Here is a 17,474-nt window from a genome sequence, read left to right as displayed (position 1 = left end):
TAAAGAGCGAGTTCCAGCCGTGAGCTAGACGTGGCCCGCGGTCCTGGAGCCGTATCCCACAGCAAGATCGGGGCCACGCGATCCCCCCCAGCTCCCACCCCGCAGCTCAGTTCCTATTCCGAGCAGGGCCTCCGGGGCTCAGAAGACTTGAGGAAGGTCTCCCTACATAAGATCCAGAATTTGAGCCCTTCCCTGCGCGAGTGAGGGATGGGCGGGGGGGTGGGGAATGGAGGTTGCAGGGGTCGTGGCCACAGAGGCCTGGGTTCAGATCCCAGCATGGCCTCGAACTGCCCATGTGGCCGTGGGAGCATCACGTGTTCCTTCTGAACCCCCGTTTCCCAGCTGTGAATTGGGCCTCGGAGGCTGTGGTGGCAATGCTGGATTAAACGAGGGAATGTCGGGGGCGCCCGGTGGCTCAGTCGGTTAAGCATCGGACCCTTGGTTTCAGTTCTGGTCATGATCTCCTGATTCGTGAGATCGAGCCCCGCATCGGGCTCCGTGCTGACAATGCTGAACCTGCTTGGGATTCTCTCCCTCTCTGCCCCTCCCCTGCTCGTGCCCTCTCCTCTCTCTCTCTCTCTCAAAATAAATAAACATTTTTTTTTTAATGAGGGAATGTTGGCCGAGGTCCGTGTTGAGCGCCTGCCACGTTGCCCTGGGTGCCTTCCGGCTCGTGGCTGCTCCCCGGGGACACCGTCTTGGGACGTTTTAACTGAGCCCCGTGCCCTCTCCTTGCTGTCCCGGCAGATGACGTCCGATTGTTCGCCTTCGTGCGTTTCACCACCGGGGATGCCATGAGCAAGAGGTCCAAGTTTGCCCTCATCACGTGGATTGGTGAGAACGTCAGCGGGCTGCAGCGAGCCAAAACGGGCACGGACAAGACCCTGGTGAAGGAGGTGGTGCAGGTAATTGGCTTTGTGCCCTTTCCGAGGCTGGGCGGGTCACGCCCCACTCAGGGTCGCCGTCCCCAGGGACAGAGCAGGCCAGGGTTGGCGCCTGTGACTGAAAGCAGGCTGGGCCACATCTCTGTGCCTGCTTGGATCGCGGGTGGTCATGGTTGGCTCCCAGTGGTGGCCTTGACGACCCAATGGGCACCTTCATGCATGGCCTCCCTGAACGGTGCCTGGCAAACAGTAGGTACTCAATAACACTTATCCCCCAGTCCTTGCTAGATCAGCAGGAAGAGGGGGAGGTGGGAATACCCTTGGTTTTGTCTCCGAGCTCCTGACACTTCCCCTAGAGGGTTTCTGTTTCCAAGCGGACATATCACAGATCGGTACTGGTGGAAGCTTCCGAGGTGGTTCGTTTGGGGCTAAGGCTTGGGATCACACTGAGAAGAGAAAATCTGAATTCCAGAAAGAGAATCCAGGGGAAGGGAGGCGAAGGAGTGCTCTCTCCTTCCCGGAGTGTTCTCCGTCTCGCAAAAGGGTTTCTCAAAGCCCACGATCGGGACATGATGGCGGACGGACGGGTATGGGCTTTCCTTCGGAGGGGATGAAAATATCCTTGAACTGACTGGCGTGATGCTTGCACGTATCCACGAATGTGTGAAAAGCCACTGCGTTGTAAAAACCCAAACCAGCAACACGCACCAAAACAGGCCGCACGGAACGCGGTATCGTGGATCGGATCCTGGCACGGAAAAGCCAGTGGCATCAGAACGGGGTCAGGGGTTTCGTTAATGGTAACGCGTCAGTGTGGGCTTCTCAGTTGCGAGAAACGTACCGCAGCAACGGAAGACCGTAAGCCTCATGAAAACAGAGTGTGGGGTGTGTGGGAGCTCTCGTACTGTCTCCTGCAGCTTTTCTGTGAATCTAAAATCATCCCTCGCGGAAAACGTTGATTTAGCAAATTCTATTAGGAAAGAGAAAAAGAAGTCCTTCCGTTGCATGATCGTGGCCCATTTTTTCCCACCGAGCTCTGCGCATCCCCGCGGTCACAGCCTGCAAATCGCACGCGAGGGGGCATCTCCTAAATGATGTGGCTGCCGGCTCCGGGATGCGCGTTTTTCTGGTGGCTGAGTGTTCCTTTGCCAAGTGCATCGTCATGGGCCAAATGTTCCCCTGGTGTTGGCCCATCGAGTTGCTTCCAGTTTTTATTTTCACAGATAACGTTCCAACCACCCTTTTCATACACACGGCTCCTCTGCCTCCCCCGCTGACTTATGTCTTTAGGGTACATGTTCAGGAGGCGGGGTTCCAGACTTAATAGACACGAAAATCATTTTAAAAAGGTGCGAGGTGTCAGATTACCTTCCAGAAACGGGTTAGCACCGTGTCTGGGACATAGTATGTGCTTAATGCATGTCGTTGATTTCACATTCTGATCCGCGTTACTGGTTAACATCACTGGCTGCACCCTGTCCGGCATGGACCCTCGCTTTGGAAAGCCACCTGCTCAAACCAGGGCCGTTTTAATGGTCAACCGGCCATCAGGGGTCTCCTTTATGGCGGCAGCCTGTTCCGTGGCCAAAGGTCTCCCGCCGAATTCCTCCTTGCACGCTTATTCCTCTCCCCTCGGCGGCCCGGGAGAGAGCGCCTTGCCTGGGTGACGTCCAGTGGGGCAATCTTCTGAATCTCGCAGGGCTCCGTGTTCCTTTCCACTTAAAATAATTGGGGTAAAAATTCAATAACATCAAATTGCTCATTTTGCCCATTTTAGTTTATTTTTTTTTTTAAAGAAATCTATTTATTTTTTAATGTGTATTCACTTTTGAGAGACAGACAGAACACGAGTAGGGGAGAGGCAGAGAGAGAGGGGGACACAGAATCCGAAGCAGGCTCCGGGCTCCGAGCTGTCAGCACAGAGCCCGACACGGGGCTCGAACTCACGGGCTGTGAGACCATGACCTGAGCGGAAGTCAGACGCTCAACCGACTGAGCCACCCAGGCACCCCTCATTTTACCCATTTTATTTTATTAAAAAAAATTTTTTTTAACGTTTATGTATTTTTGAGACAGAGAGAGACAGAGCATGAACGGGGGAGGGTCAGAGAGAGGGAGACACAGAGTCTGAAACAGGCTCCAGGCTCTCTGAGCTGTCAGCACAGAGCCCGACGCGGGGCTCGAACTCACGGACCACGAAATCATGACCTGAGCCGAAGTCGGCCGCTTAACCGACTGAGCCACCCAGGCGCCCCTCATTTTACCCATTTTAAAGCCTATGACTCAGTGGCCTGGAAGCACATTTCCAGCGTTGAGCAGCCATCACCCCTGTCTAGTTCCAGAACTTTTCCATCACCTCCAAGGGAATCTCCGTCTCCGTGAGCAGAGCTCCGGGAGAGTTCCTTTTGGGTCTAGTGCTCGTCCCAGTTTGGCTCAGTGAGCCAGTGACCGAGGGTGATTTGGGGAAATAGAATTCTTTGGTGGGGAGTTTCACTTGGGACTCTTGGCCATCATCCGTTGGTTGGCGAGCTCAAAGACGTGAAAGCGAAAAAGGGAATTGCCTGACTCTCTAAACTGGGAAGTGCAGGGTTACTGGGCTTTAGGTGTGGCTGGGTTCTGGGCTCAAGCAATAGCTTCCCCTCATCTGTCTTTTCTCTTGAGTTTAGCCTTCGGCGGCCTCTGTACAGCAGAAGTGGTCCAGGCTCTGGTGGTTCTTCTGGGTGTTGAGCCCAAGGGAAGATAGAGCCCTCGGTGTCAATCATTCCCTTATAAAGGACCCTGATTGGCTCAGCTCAGGTCACATGCACATCCTATGGGCAGGGAGGCGGGGCTTCGTGTTAAAGGGATGCCGATGAACGTCACTTGGGTGGGGGAGCTGGGACGCCATCTTGGCCTGCAGGTGCCATGTTGCATCTTGACCGTTGCCCTTTGTGTGTTCCACTCTTGCATTTAAAAGGGTTTAGTATCTGAAGCTATCGCGATACCTCGCGCTTATCCGACAGTTGCAAATACAGCCATGTAAGTCCCAAAGGGTCAGTCATGCGGGCCTCATGGTGTCTTTCGACAGCCGCTAAAATCGTGCCGATCCTGGTGCGGGTACCAGCGTCCCCTCTGTCTAATAGAGACTCAGACTGCGATGCTGAGGGGCCTTCCAGACGGGACACTCTGGATTCTGCGTCTTGTGGACGGTGTTACTTCCCCAACTGCCTCTTGCCATGATTTCCAGGGGAAGACTGAGCGTACTGACTCTAGGACTTAAGATTTTCGGTACACCCTTGGCTTTTATTGCAATGGAAGTAACATCCCCACGGCCTTGCACTTGGCGCGAAACGCAGGCCGTGTAAACTGACACCGAGGCACCAGAATCGAGAAAGGTGGGTCCTTATGCTGCCTGCCTGGCCACAGGCAAGCCTCTCTCCCTTCCCGGGCCACAACTTCCCCACTGATAAAACGAAGGGTTGAGTGGGTTGATTTGCTGGGTCATATTCTGCTTGGACGTATCCCGAAGTGTTTTCATTTTATTTTATTTATTTTTATTTTTGTTTTTTTTAGTGTTTTCATTTTAAAAAAGTGCTACTTGGTCCATGGCATCATACCTTTACAGGAACCTCATTTCGCTTTGTCCGGCGAACGGGCGGAGCTTTTTGAGCGAGGCGCTGTGGGTTCAGATTTCAGCTCTGGGCGGCCTTGGGCACGTTGCTTGCTTTCTCTGGGCCTCCCGGTCCCCTGAAGTCCAAGAACGGGAGTAAAGTGGTATCTGCCTCTCAGACCACGGTCTCCGCCATCAACGACGCCGGAATGTCCTGGCGCTGGGGCGCCTGCGTGGCTAAGACGAGCTTCCGGGCGGGTCGGGCCGGACAGTAGCGACGCCCGGGCTTGAGTCCGGGGGCTGCGCGGAGGGGACAGCACGCGTGGCTGCCTCGCCGCGGCTGTCGTCTGCCGCACAGGAGCGCCCGTTGTTCTGGCGCCTGTGGGGGATTACGGGGACAATGCAGCCACCATTGTCCGGGGCCCGCTGTCCGTGCTGGGCCAGGCTGTCTTGACTGGGATCAGACTCTGTCACTGATGTGTCGTGCTTGCCTTGCAGAATGTCTCTATTCACGTGATCCTTTTATTTATTTTTTGATGTCCTCTGAACGTTCCGGAGTGGGAACAGCCAGAGGGCGCGTCTCCGCTCTCAGCCTGGGCAGAGGAGAGCGGTGTTGTTTCCCCCAAGGGGCAGGGGAGGCAGGAAGGACCGACGTTTCAGGGACTCTGCAACCATCAGCTTAATGTGTACTCTGATGGCTCCTGAGCCCCGGGAGTGGGGTCGGCTTAAATTCTGGACCCCTTCCCACCCCCCAGATATACCTAACACCCAGACAGGAGGGAAAAGTCCCATATCGCAATCGTGTATTCTTTGCCGGACAGGCCACTTCTATCACTGTCCCCATTTTATAGACAAGGGGCTTGGGGCCCAAGGAGGCTGAGTAATTTGCTCAGGTTCCCAGCGCCTGGATGCGGTGGCACTCCGTCCAGCGCCCAGACTGCCTGGCCCCAGAGCCCCGACGCTGGCACCTTGCCCTCCTGCACGTTTCCAAAGTCCTCAGCCCCAAGGAAATGTTCTGAGGCCACATGCGGGTCGGAAGCCCTACCTTTGCAGGATCACACGGCACATTAAACGCTCTGAGAAGTTGTGCAGGCAATAAACCTCTTAGATTTATTTTCAGACATACTTCATCTTCTTGATGGTAGAGCCTTAAAAAAAATTCTGGAAATGGAATATCATGACTCCGCAAATTGCGCCTGGGTGGCTCGGTCGGTGGAGCGGCCGACTTCGGCGCAGGTCACGATCTCACGGTTCGTGGGTTCGAGCCCCGCGTCGGGCTCTGTGCCGACGGCTCGGAGCCTGGAGCCTGCTTGGGATTCTGCGTCTCCCTCTCTCTGACCCTTTCCCACTCACGCTGTCTCTCTCTCTCAAGATAAACATGTTTAAAAAATAAATACATAAATAAAAATGTTGCTGTGTCCAATGGAAAAGGTCATGGGCTGAAGGGGGAGGGAGACCCAAGGTGATACTCTAGCTCCATAACTCTTTGCTTTAGGACCTCGGGCAAGTAACTTTATCTTTACAACCTGTGAAAAAGGTGTTATGAAAAAGAGAACGCAAATGCCCACAGAGCTGTTGCAAAGGATCCGGAAATGCAAAGGATGTAAAAAAAGTTTTCTGTTTTGGTGACTGGTGAACTTCTATTCGTCCTTCAAAACCCTCATTCTTTACTCCATTCTCCTACCAGCCTCAGGCAGAATTTCTCCTTCACGTGTTTCTGCTATGATCCCATGAATTTCATGGGTCCCATTTAAGTATAATTAAAGGACCCTCGAAAGGAATCTCGAGGGCAGGGACCAGGCCTGCTTTATTACAGAACAGTCCTTGTACCTGGAAACGCACCAAAACAGGTGCGAAAAAGTAAAGAGACACATCTGTTCACACGGGCTGGCTTCGGACTGTGTCTTACTCTGCGTATCCCTAGGACAGAAGAACATTCCTACATGTTCCATAACCGGTGTCAGGATCAGATTAAATTGTGGAAGCCAGTTACCCTCAGGGAGGGCTTTGGCGGCGGGGCTGGAGTTTCCAGAGGCTCTGCTTTCGTTGCAATAGCGAAGCTGGCTGGGTCGCCCGGGAGAAAGCCGCGCTCCTCCGTGGGACGAGATTCGTGGGGTCCCCGCTCTGCCTTCAGAGCCTCGGTGCCGCCCAGCACTCGGGGGACGGGCTCTGGCTGCTTCGTGGCCCTCCAGAGGATTTCGGCTGTTCGTTTTCACCGGGAAATGTGTACGCTTCTTCAAGCTCGGGGTTTATGGAAAGGCCCTTTATTCTCGGAGCCGGAGAGGGCCTTCTGGGCCCCGTGCGTTTCACCTGGGCCTGGGCTCGGGCAAAGGGGCTTTCTGTGGCCTGTGGCCTATGTCTGAGACCCAAACGACCTGATCGGAAATCCAACGCCCCGGCAGCCCGTGAAGGGGGGTGGGTGGGTATCGCGGAGGGGGCCGGGTGAGGTTATTACACCCAACATACAGATGGGGAAGCTGAGGCTCGGAGGGAGGAGCCAAGGCGAGCGTTGAGGCAGAGAAGCAGATGGCGGGGGTCAGAGGCCGCCTTCAGGGTGGGGAGCCCCGCGGCCCCCTCTGGGCTCCTGCTGCTAAGAAGGTGCAAGCTCCAGTCGGGAAGGGAGGAAGCTGTCCCACACCCGGAGCCTGGCGCAAAAATGGAAGCCACCGTCACAAGCAAAGAGCGCTGCCCGCCGGGCTGGGGCCTGGGTGCCCCTCGCTAAGCCCCGGACGGGTCCCCGCCCTCCGCCAGCCCGTGGTGGCACGGCCCCTGCCTGGTCACCCTCCAGCAGCTGGCCTCCTGGCGCCCCGCGCAGCAATCCCCTCGGCTGTCACCAGCATGCAGTTTAACCCCCGTGGTGGGGACGGGGTCAGAACGCAGGCAGGTCCCGGAGCATCGAGTCCAGACAGTTCCTGTTCACATGTGACACGCGTACCCCACGTTCTCGTTGGGGTTCTGTGGAGCTGCCTGTACTCTTTTTTTTTTTCAGATGTTTTTTAAAAAATGCTTATTTAAGAGAGAGAGAGAGAGAGAGAGAGAGAGAGAGAGAGCGTGCACAGGCAGAGGAAGGGCAGAGAGAGAGGGGGAGACACAGAATCGGAAGCGGGCTCCAGGCTCCGAGCTGTCAGCACAGAGCCCGACGCGGGGCTCGAACTCAGGAACCCCGAGATCATGACCTGAGCCGAAGTCGGATGCTTCACTGGCTGAGCCCCCCAGGCGCCCCGAAGCTGTCTCTGTTCCTGGCGTCTTGTGTGTGTCGTTTGGATCTTTCCTCCCTGTTTCTTGTCCCTTCCCTGTACCGCTCCTCACTTTTGTATTTATCTTGTCATTTTCTGTCCCTGGATATGCCGCCTTTCAGACTCCCTTCTGGAACAAGCCCCATGCACCCTGGTTTCTCCCCCGTGGTGGTGCATCCCAGGGCCTTGTGGTTGTTAAAAACGTTTCAGAGGCGCCTGGGTGGCTCAGTCGGTGAAGCGTCCGACTTCGGCTCAGGTTGTGATCTCGCGGTCCGTGAGTTCGAGCCCCGCGTCGGGCTCTGTGCTGACCGCTCGGAGCCTGGAGCCTGCTACCGATTCTGTGTCTCCCTCTCTGTCTGCCACGCTCTCTCTCTCTCTTAAAAAATAAATAAACATAAAAAAAATTTTTTTTAAAGTGGCTCAGACAAAACGAAGGCACAAAAGAACAATCAGCCGTGATCCCTCACCTCACGCAGAGATGTCTGATTCCTGCGGCTTCCTGTGGAGTCCTTGCCAATGGAATGTGTTTTACGAAGGTGATTAGTCATAGCAGAGGTACCTGTGTCCTCTTAACACTTTGTAAGTGTGCTTTCATCATTTTAGCGTCTGCGTGCTGTTGTGTTCAGCGTAGTGCCCGTGTGCGACACGGGCACGCTCTCCCGGCAAGGATCTCAGCACGGGGTGAGTCGTGGCTCCCAGGCCCAGCCCAGCACTCGGCAGGTGCAACCTCTATCGGGCTACTTCCCTAACCTGAGTTTGAGCCTCCTCCTCTGAAAGTTCGGGACGAGCATCTCTGGCTGACGCGTGGAGTCGCAAAAATTAAAGAAAATACCCTATCAAAGTGCCTGATGTGTATGAAGGGTTTGACGGCGATGCTGTTTACTTATTCAGCTTTTGTCGAAAAGTGAAAACAGTCTGGTGTTTACGGACAACGAACATCTGTGCGTATATATTATAATTAGGAAAAAAAAATCTGCTGAATTATTTCCCGGGCAGCCTTCCCCCAAGTGGGCGTGGCTGGGGAACAAGAAATGATGGGCACAATTTTGACCGGGCGGAAATTGAACACCCCGGCCCGGATTGCACTGTGCTTGCCAGTTGGTTGACAGCTGGGGCTCTGGGTTAAGGAGGCTTCTGATGCGAAGTCCGGACTCGTGAGGAAAGTGGCACGATTGGTTATGTCTGCCGTGGATGCGGGAGGAGTGACGTGTGTTTCCCACATTCCTGATCTGGACGTAGGCGTAGTCAGACATCAGGCAGAGGGGAGTCGGGCTTCTGTAAGTGTCCACGGTCAGGAAAGCGGGGGTCAGAACCTAGGCAGTCACCCAAGTTTTAAAGAGGTGGGTGGCCCTGCCGGGGTCAGGATTCGAGGCATATGGACAACTGTCCCTATTAGGTTTTGGCCCAGACCTACCCACCGCGTGTTCTAGGATGTCATGCCTCCTTGCCATCCGTCTGCGTTGGACGATTCCCTGAATCGTGCCCACCTGAAACCTGACTGCGTGCCTCTCTCATGGCCTTTGTTTTCTCTCCCCCGCGAAGGAGGGTCACATCATTCACGAGATGCTCAGGTGACGTATGTGCCTTTGTTCCCGAACCTGCCGAACACTAGACTGTACCCTTTTGGTGTTTGTTTTTTTCTTGTTTCTCTGATGACTCATGGCTGTTATAAGAACCTGTTCTTTTTGAGTAAATTACACTTTGCTGGAAGGATTTTGAGAAGCTGGGTCTTTGAAGCTCTTTAGAATGGTTGTAGGAGGGCAAGCGTGGGGGGCCCAGGAGGGGTTGCCGCTGAATGCCCAGCGGGTTCGATGCCGTGCATTTTCATCTGGCACATGGTCCTTGGAGGGTGTCCTTTCTCCTAGCAAGATTCAGGCGGCAGGGTACCAACTGCTTTCCTTCAGCACACTGAGGTCTTTGGTTTCTAGTTAATCTCCACCCACTTGGGGGAAAGATACATGATTGTGGCCAGCGTGTGTCTTGTCTTGTGTCTCACACACACAGGAGGAGAGAGCCTATTCCCCACACGTCTCTGCAAGGGTTTGGGACGGGCCACGTCGGGCCTTCCTTTTGAAGGCCAGGCCTTCCTTTTGAAGACGGGCCTTCCTTTTGAAGGCCAGGCTCTAATCCCATAGTTGACTTTTCTGTGCCAGTTTTTTTTTTCCCTATTGCCCATCAGATTCTGGCATCTGAGGTGGAATTTTGTCCCACGCGCTCCGATGGCTTAAGTGCAAACCCAGGTTGGCTGGTGGGAAGGTGCCAGAAGAGCCTGTTGCCTAGCCCTCTTCTTTCACGCAGCTAGAAACCAGGGCCCAGAGCCATTGGCTGCTTCCCTTAGGGCATTTTCGAGTTCTCTGCTTCTCCTTTTATGCTCAGACTCTCAGAGAGAGCCCTAGGTACCAGAATTTTGACTTCCCGGGACCTGGGAGAATGTCTGCTATGCAATAGGTGCTTCGTAAGCATGTGTTTGTTGCGTGAGTTGCATTAGCTCTCCTTATCTTTGGATACAATGAAGGTCACCTCTCTTACCATGCCCTGCTCTGTAGGAACGTGCATTGCTGACATCACAAACCTCACCGTTAAAGACTCCACGTTCCTCTTCTCTTCCCAGACCCTCCTCTGCACCCACATTGTCTGCACGGGTTAGCAACCCACCTTAGTCCTAATGTTCTGGGTACGAGACCTGACACTTCTACCCTGACAGGCCGTCCTCCCACGGCTAACCCCGTGTCCCACCCCAGCTTTTGGGTGTGCAGCTGGATTTGCTATCTTCTCTCTCCAAGGGCGAGGTGATGCCAGAGTCACTGCCTTGGTTATTCTCAGGAATTCCCCGGACTTTCCTCCACTAAAATAAGGGTGGAGGTGAAGGAATCATCGTGGGTGAGAGAAGAGGAACGAGCCAGCTCCCTATGCCTTCAGACTCGAGTGTTTCAGGAAACTTTGGATCTCAGAGTCCCCTGGCAATCTTGCAAACAAAGGTGAACCCAGCCAGGATCACCCAAACTATCACCTAACGATTCTTGGGTACCCTCATGGAGTGTCTAAGCCCTTTGCACCCTCGTCGGATCCACCCGACCAGGAGATGGAATCTTGGGGGGACAGGGAAGTGGGGGGTGGGGAGTGGTAGTTCGGGATGGGGGAGGGGGGTAAGTCCCTGGGGAGGGCCGGCTGCTGGAGATTCAAACGGACAACTGCCCCTTGTTTGTGTTCGGTCCAAACCTGCGGCACCCAGCATGCTTCAGGATTGACGCAGGGGTTTAAAGCCAGCCAGTTGGGAGCTGTTTGAAAATGACATGGTTTAAAACCAAAGATCGGAAAATGTTTTAGTGTTTTTTAATGTTTATTTATTTTTGAGAGAGAGAGAGAGAGAGAGAGAGAGCAGGGGAGGGGGAGAGAGAGAGGGAGACACAGAATCTGAAGCAGGCTCCAGGCTCCCAGCTGTCAGCACAGAGCCTGATGCGAGGCTCGAACCCTCGAACCGCGAGACCATGACCTGAGCCGAAGTCAGACGGTTAACTGACCGAGCCACCCAGGCACCCCAGCGCTTTTTAAACCAGCTTTGCAAATAGATTCTTGGCTGTGTACAGAGCCTGGTTCCTAACCTGTCCTCTAGAGTTGCCTTCCTTGGAACAGACCATTGGAAGCTTCCGCTGGAAAGAATGTCTGTCTTACATCTTTGAAATATGAACACATATGCACTTGAGAAAAGTCTCAGGGACAAATGTGTCCTCAACTTGGTCATTGGTTTCTAAGCCATCCTGGAGTCAGATTTAGATGGATGGGCCTCTTCCTTGGAAAAGTCCTGCCATGGCAAAAAAAAAAAAAAAAAAAAAAAAAAAGGTGGGGTGGAGTGGGGGGAGTGACCCTTTCTGGAAGCTATCAGACAGGGACAGAGTGTTCTTAGATGTGACAAAGAAGGTCTTTCTAGAACCATAGGTAACCCTACCTGTAGACCAGCACCTTTTTGCTTTGAAGTCTATGTATGACATGTGGCTTTGGCAGCCTTGAGGGTATGACAGAGGCTGTCGTGGGGCGGGCAGTCTGGAGCAGAGGAAGGGAGAGGACAGGACAGACTAGGGTCAGGACCTGCCTCCAGGACCCCTGCCATGAGGCTGCTGTGTGCCCGGGGATGAATAGCTTCCCCTCTCTGGGTCTCATGCTGCTTTTCAATCAAAGGACGGGGTGAATGTCAGAGTTAAGGTTTCTTTTTTCTTTTCTTTTTTTTTTCAACTCCAGATCAAGATGAACATTTCCAGGCCTCCAGTCAGCTCAGCTCAGCTATTTTATGATTAATGTTTCTCCTTGACTGAACACATTATTCTTTCAGACTCTTTCCTGTTCTAGCTAGACCTGCCCCGCCACCAACCACTCGTGGCTGCTGAGCTCTTGAGGTTTGGCACATCTGTACCGCTTTGGGCCGTAGGTGGGCCATGTGCACCGGGTTCCTGAAACTTAATACGGAGAAAAGAACGTAGAAGGTCCCATGAGTGATTCTGTATGTCCGTAACCTGTTCAAATGGCAGTATTTGGGATATATAAAGTTAGATACAATCCTATGAAAGTATCACCTGTTTTTTGTTTGTTTGTTTGTTTTTTACTCTTTTCACCGTGGATGCTAGAAAATGAAAAATTCCCTATGTGTTAGCATTGCTCTGGGCCCTGTGTCCTTCCTAATGAGGACATGCCTCTGTCTCTTGCAGCTTCTGCCCCATGGGCATATGGTTTTGCTGTTTCTGCCTCTTTTTGAAATGTCACAATGAAGCCCACCCCCCCCAGGGGCGCTGGTGTCCCCCCTCTCCAGTGGAAGGCCTATCCTGAGGACTGCTGGAAAGGGACAGAGGTGGGGGGGGGAGGGGGTTGATGCGGGTTGGGTTTTGGATTGACTCAGACCTTCAGGGACTTTTTGTAGAGTCCACACCCTCAGGGGAAGTGTCAGCTCCCCTCTGAAGCCTCTGGGGGTGATGAGCATCCTGTGTGGGGGAGGCCTGTGAGGCCTGGTGGGGCCCCCTCCATGTGGCTCCACCCCCTCCCTCTCCTTTGGCCCCCTGGAGGGCAGGTGCTGTTCCCATAGTGGGAGCCGATGGGGCTGTTCCTCTATGTACTTTTGTTGGGTATAATCATCGTTCTTACTAGCCTTTTGGTTTTTAAATCATGTCTCTGGTATGTAGCGTAGGGTTTCGGGGGGTGGTTTTGGTAGTCTAAGACATAGCTGTGTTGGGGGAGGGTAATTTTGCTCATTTACATTTATTGTTATGTCGTGTTTTTACTGGGTTCCATTATTCTGGATCGTTCCTCATTTTGGCCGTGATTTGCTTTGCCATATGCCTGTGGTCTTAAGTTGGACTATGCATAGCTCCATTTACACTTTTACTGTAGATTTCTTAGGCTCTTATCAAACTTGTCTTAATCTAAATCTTCTAATGGCTAACAGACACAAACAGGAGTGTTCGTATTTCTTTAGATTGCCATATATAGCTATCATGAGGCAGGGGAACTTCGGACTTCCTGCTAGAGGCCTCTCGAGATGTTGGCTTCCTCCTCCTGGGTCTGCTCTCTGCCTCTTCCCCCCCCCCCCCCGCCGTGCCGCTTGGGCTCAGGTTGAGAAACACGTTAATTCTCAGTTCCCCTTTCTGCCCCAACTCGTGTTCCCTCACTGTAGTGAGGACAGACGGCACAGGATGACGGAATGGGACTAGAGAGTGTCAGAAGGACGTCTAGTCCTTCTGGGCTACACAATCTCTCCAAACCCAACCCGTGGGTCTTATCTTAAAGGAACACAGCTAATCTACTGAGGGAGGATTAAGTGAGAAAATGCGTGAGCCTACACCTGGCACATATTAGTTGCTTGATAAATATTAACCTTCCCCTCTCGCCTCCCAGTTAGTAGTCTTAGTTCCTTGGCCTGGCAAATGGTTTATCTTTATACTGTGAGGCTCAACCTTGAGTGTTCCCCTGGTTTAGTCATTGTTCTTGGAGGCATGGAAATAAAGCACACGGTCCCACAAATACCATGACGTTCGTTCCTTTTTGTGGCTGAATAATATTCCGTTGTGTGGATAGACCGCAGTTTTTCGGAGGACATCTGGGTGGTTTCCACTTTGGGGCTGTTACGAGTGATGCTGCTATGAATATCCGTGTACAAGTATTTGTGGGACCGTGTGCTTTATTTCCTCGTGTAGAGCTCTGGGGGTGAACTGGCTGGGTCACACTGAAGTGTTTTAAGTTTGCCAACGCGTGACTGCGTCTGGTACCCGTAGGTGCTTAATAATGGCGGTAATTGTTAACACAATTTCCTTGTGGATTTCTTTTTCTTTTTTTTTTTTTTTTTTAATGGGGATGATTTTTCTGACCTTCAGGCTTGTTACTTGTACCTTGGTAACCGTCTCTTACACCATCCTGAAATTTTCCTTGTTTATCGAAGTCTTGTGACCCACATACCACAACAGCCGTTGATTCGTTGATTCTTCATGGCTCGGAGTTATCGGATAAGCCCGGTCACCCGCTCCACGCATTCATGCCACGGGCATTTACGGAGTGCCCCACGTGTGCCTGGCCTGTGGGATGTTATGGTTGAAGCCTGTGTCCTCTGGGGGCGGGGGGGGGGTGCTGGGACAGTGGCCGTACCCATTTAGCTCTTTGCTGTGGCTGAAACCGGCCGTTGTGGGAATATTCACACCATGGAAATGAGCAAAAGCTACTCACCGCTTGTCTTTCTTCCTGTCTCTTTTTTGTTCTGGAAAGCCTGGTGTTCCAGCCGGGCTTTCCAGCCTCCTCTCCTGCTGTTCTCCTGACAGGTTGGTCTTTCACAGACAGGGCAACTGAGGCCCGGGGAGTTGAAGGAGCTTGCCCAAGGTCATGCAGCCAGAAAATGGCAGAGCCAGAATTCAAACCGGGGCTGACTTTGGCCCCACGTCCTTGGCCTCGGGCCTACACCGTACCCTGATGTCACACGTTTTGTGATCTCCGGTCACGGTTTTTCTTTCTCTCGCCAAACCACGCAACCACGCGATTGTCGTTTTGATCATTTCTTAGCGTTTTAGGTGCCAGGACTCGCTCGTGTGTCGTCTGAGCAGCATGTAGATCCTGTCCCTTCTTCGCGGGAACTCTGTGTTTTATTTTGTTCTTTTCTTGCAGAATTTTGCTAAAGAGTTTGTGATCAGCGATCGGAAGGAGCTGGAGGAAGATTTCATCAAGAGCGAGCTCAAGAAGGCGGGGGGAGCCAATTACGACGCCCAGACGGAGTAACCCCAGCCCTTCCCCTGCCCCTTGCAAAGTCATCTGCCTGCCCCCCCGGGGGAGGGGACCGCGGCCTCAGCCACCAGACCACCAGCCCGCCAGGGACGGGAGACGCAGTGAGAGGCACGCGCCTCCCTGTCTGCCGCCTGCCTCCCCTTCCCCGCTGCCCTCCCAAGCCCGGTTGCGCCCTATCTCCCGAAGCTCGCGGAACATGTTTCTTTTATCTCCTCTTCCTTTCCCCGCTCTTTCTCGTTCTAAGGAAAAATCATTTTGATCCCAAGGCCACGCACATCATCAGATCTGAGGCTCCCCCTGCGGTGACCCCCCTTTCCTGGCATTCTCTTACACCGTAGCCCGCCTGGCTTCTCCACCACCACCTTGCGTGGCTTGGGGGCCGCGCCTGTCGGGGGGCCGTCTTGGGAGCACCCTCGTTCATCCCATGCGTCAGGCTCGGACCACCCCCCCCAAAGCGTGCTCCGGGGGTCCCTCACCCCTGCATTCAGAGTTGCCTAAGCTACCCATGCCCGGCAGTGACACATCGAAGCCTGACTCCGACCGAAGAGAAGAGAGAAAATTTGCCTTAACAGTTGCCCAGCAGCGGCTCGTTCCTACCCTTTTGCTCGGAACCCCACTGCGCGGCGCGGAGTGGGGACACGGGTCCGAGTCCAGCTGTGACCTGGCATCTCTCAGGGTTCGCTTCAGGGGCTCCCAAGGTGATGAGGACGCCAGGGAGGGAGGCCGGGGTGCCGAGTGGGGATTCGGGCAGAACCCGATTCCTCGCTTTCGGGGGGCCCCGCCGAGCCGCCGGTGGAACGGACCCCCGCCCGCGTGGCCCCAGAAAGTCAGTGGTGTTCATCCCAGGTCCACACCACACGTCCAAACGCAGTTTTGTTTTCAAAGGAAGATGAGATTGGCTTGTTTCTTCATGCGTCCCGTTCTTTCTCTTTCTTTCCTTGCTCATTTCATTTGGGGGTAGGAAGTCTGTGCTGTATCGGGGCTGTGAACATCTGCCCTCAAACAGTTTACAGAAATAAATGTTTTTTTGTTTTTCAAAAAGAAACGAGTTTGCCTGATTTGTCTTAGGAAGCGTCTTCCTTCCCTGTAACAACGGAGGCAGTTGTCCTATTCGGACCTAAGAGGCATTTATGGGGCTACTGGGGACAGAGGCACATTCACATTCAGTAGCTTAATTTTTAAAAAATTTTTAAAAATTATTTATGTATTTATTTAAATTTAGTTAATTAATTATTTTTAAAAGAGACAGAGCGTGAGTGGGGGAGGGGCAGAGAGAGAGGGAGACACAGGATCCGAAGCAGGCTCTAGGCTCCGAGCCGTCGGCACAGAGCCCGACGCGGGGCTCGAACTCACGGACCGCGAGATCATGCCCTGGGCTGTAGTCGGCCGCCCGACCGACCGAGCCACCCAGGCGCCCCAGTAGCTTAATTTTTAACCACAACCTGAAGAACTAGATGCCATTTGTGTCCCTTTCATGGAAACTGAGGCTCAGAGAGACTGAGTGGGTCACCTGCGGCCGCCCAGCTAGAAAGCGGAGCTGGGATTCGAACCTCCGTCTCCCAGGGCCCCAGGCGCCGCATCTGGGAGGGCGGCGGAGAGGCCCTGCGTTTGAGAGGGTGACGACGCATCAGGGTTGTGACATGTGCCGAGTGGCCAGGACCGTCCACGCTGGCTTTTCAGGAAAGGCTGACGGAGAGCGCCCTCCTCGGCTGGGCTGCGACAGCCTTTCGGAGGTTGTCCTCGAGCCAAAGAACCGTACTTCCGGGACGCCAGCCCCGGGGGGGACTCAGAATCAGGCCGGAGGAGTTTAAGTCAGACACACAGACGGCGGGCGCAGAGGAGCTGAGTGTTGGGCCGGGCAGGGCAGCACCCAAGACCGGCGCAGGGCTGAAGGCAGCCTGCCGCACCCCCCCCCCACCACCACCCTGCCCCAGCCGCGACGGGGTTCGAATGCCTGCCCGTCTCCCTAAAGCTCAGTGGCTTTAGGCAAGTTACTGAACCTCTCTGGGCCCCAGTTTCCTCATCTGCAAAACCAGGAATACCTACCACCCGCCGGGAGGGGTCGGAAGGCAGAAGGGGCGGGAAGGATTCTGCCGGTGTCCCCGCCGGGGCTCCGCTCTCATGACGCCAGGCCCACCGCTAGGTCTGGTTAGCTCTGCGTGTCCCAGATTTTTCCCCCACCCGGAACGGAGCGAGCCGAACTAGGTCTCCGGCTTCGCGGCACGTGGGTTTTAACTCTGGTGAGAGAGCTGGGGACACTTACAGGTAAGGACAGGCCCCCTCTGGAAGAAAAGCCGGGCTCCAGGAGGGCAAGTTACGAGGGCCCTGGGCTTGGTCAGAGGCATCAAGGAGGGCTTCCCTGAGGAGGTGACGCCTGAAACCTGAAGGAGAGGAGCAGTGAGGTGGGTGAAGGGGGTCGGGGGACAGAGGCTCCGTGGGGATGTGTGCCCAGGGCAAGAAGCAAAGGGCGAAGCTGGGTTTGTGTGTCAAGGAGCTTGGGTTTAATCTACAGTG

General features: G+C 54.0%; 1 protein-coding gene across 1 annotated transcript in view; it reads left to right on the top strand.

Moving 5' to 3' along the window:
- COTL1 (coactosin like F-actin binding protein 1) overlaps positions 1-16,005 on the top strand; it is a 36,657-nt gene extending 20,652 nt beyond the window's left edge. Inside the window, exons 3-4 of the mRNA XM_019413032.2 lie at positions 748-905; positions 14,844-16,005. Of these exons, the coding sequence (XP_019268577.1) occupies positions 748-905; positions 14,844-14,954 (269 nt within the window). The 3' untranslated portion in view covers positions 14,955-16,005. The remainder of the gene's footprint in view (positions 1-747; positions 906-14,843) is intronic.
- Positions 16,006-17,474: the final 1,469 nt, after the last annotated feature.

This window comes from Panthera pardus, unplaced genomic scaffold (assembly GCF_024362965.1).
Source record: "Panthera pardus isolate Hobbes unplaced genomic scaffold, ASM2436296v1 HiC_scaffold_19, whole genome shotgun sequence".
Lineage (NCBI taxonomy): Eukaryota > Metazoa > Chordata > Mammalia > Carnivora > Felidae > Panthera > Panthera pardus.
This window is presented reverse-complemented; position numbering and strand designations above follow the sequence as displayed.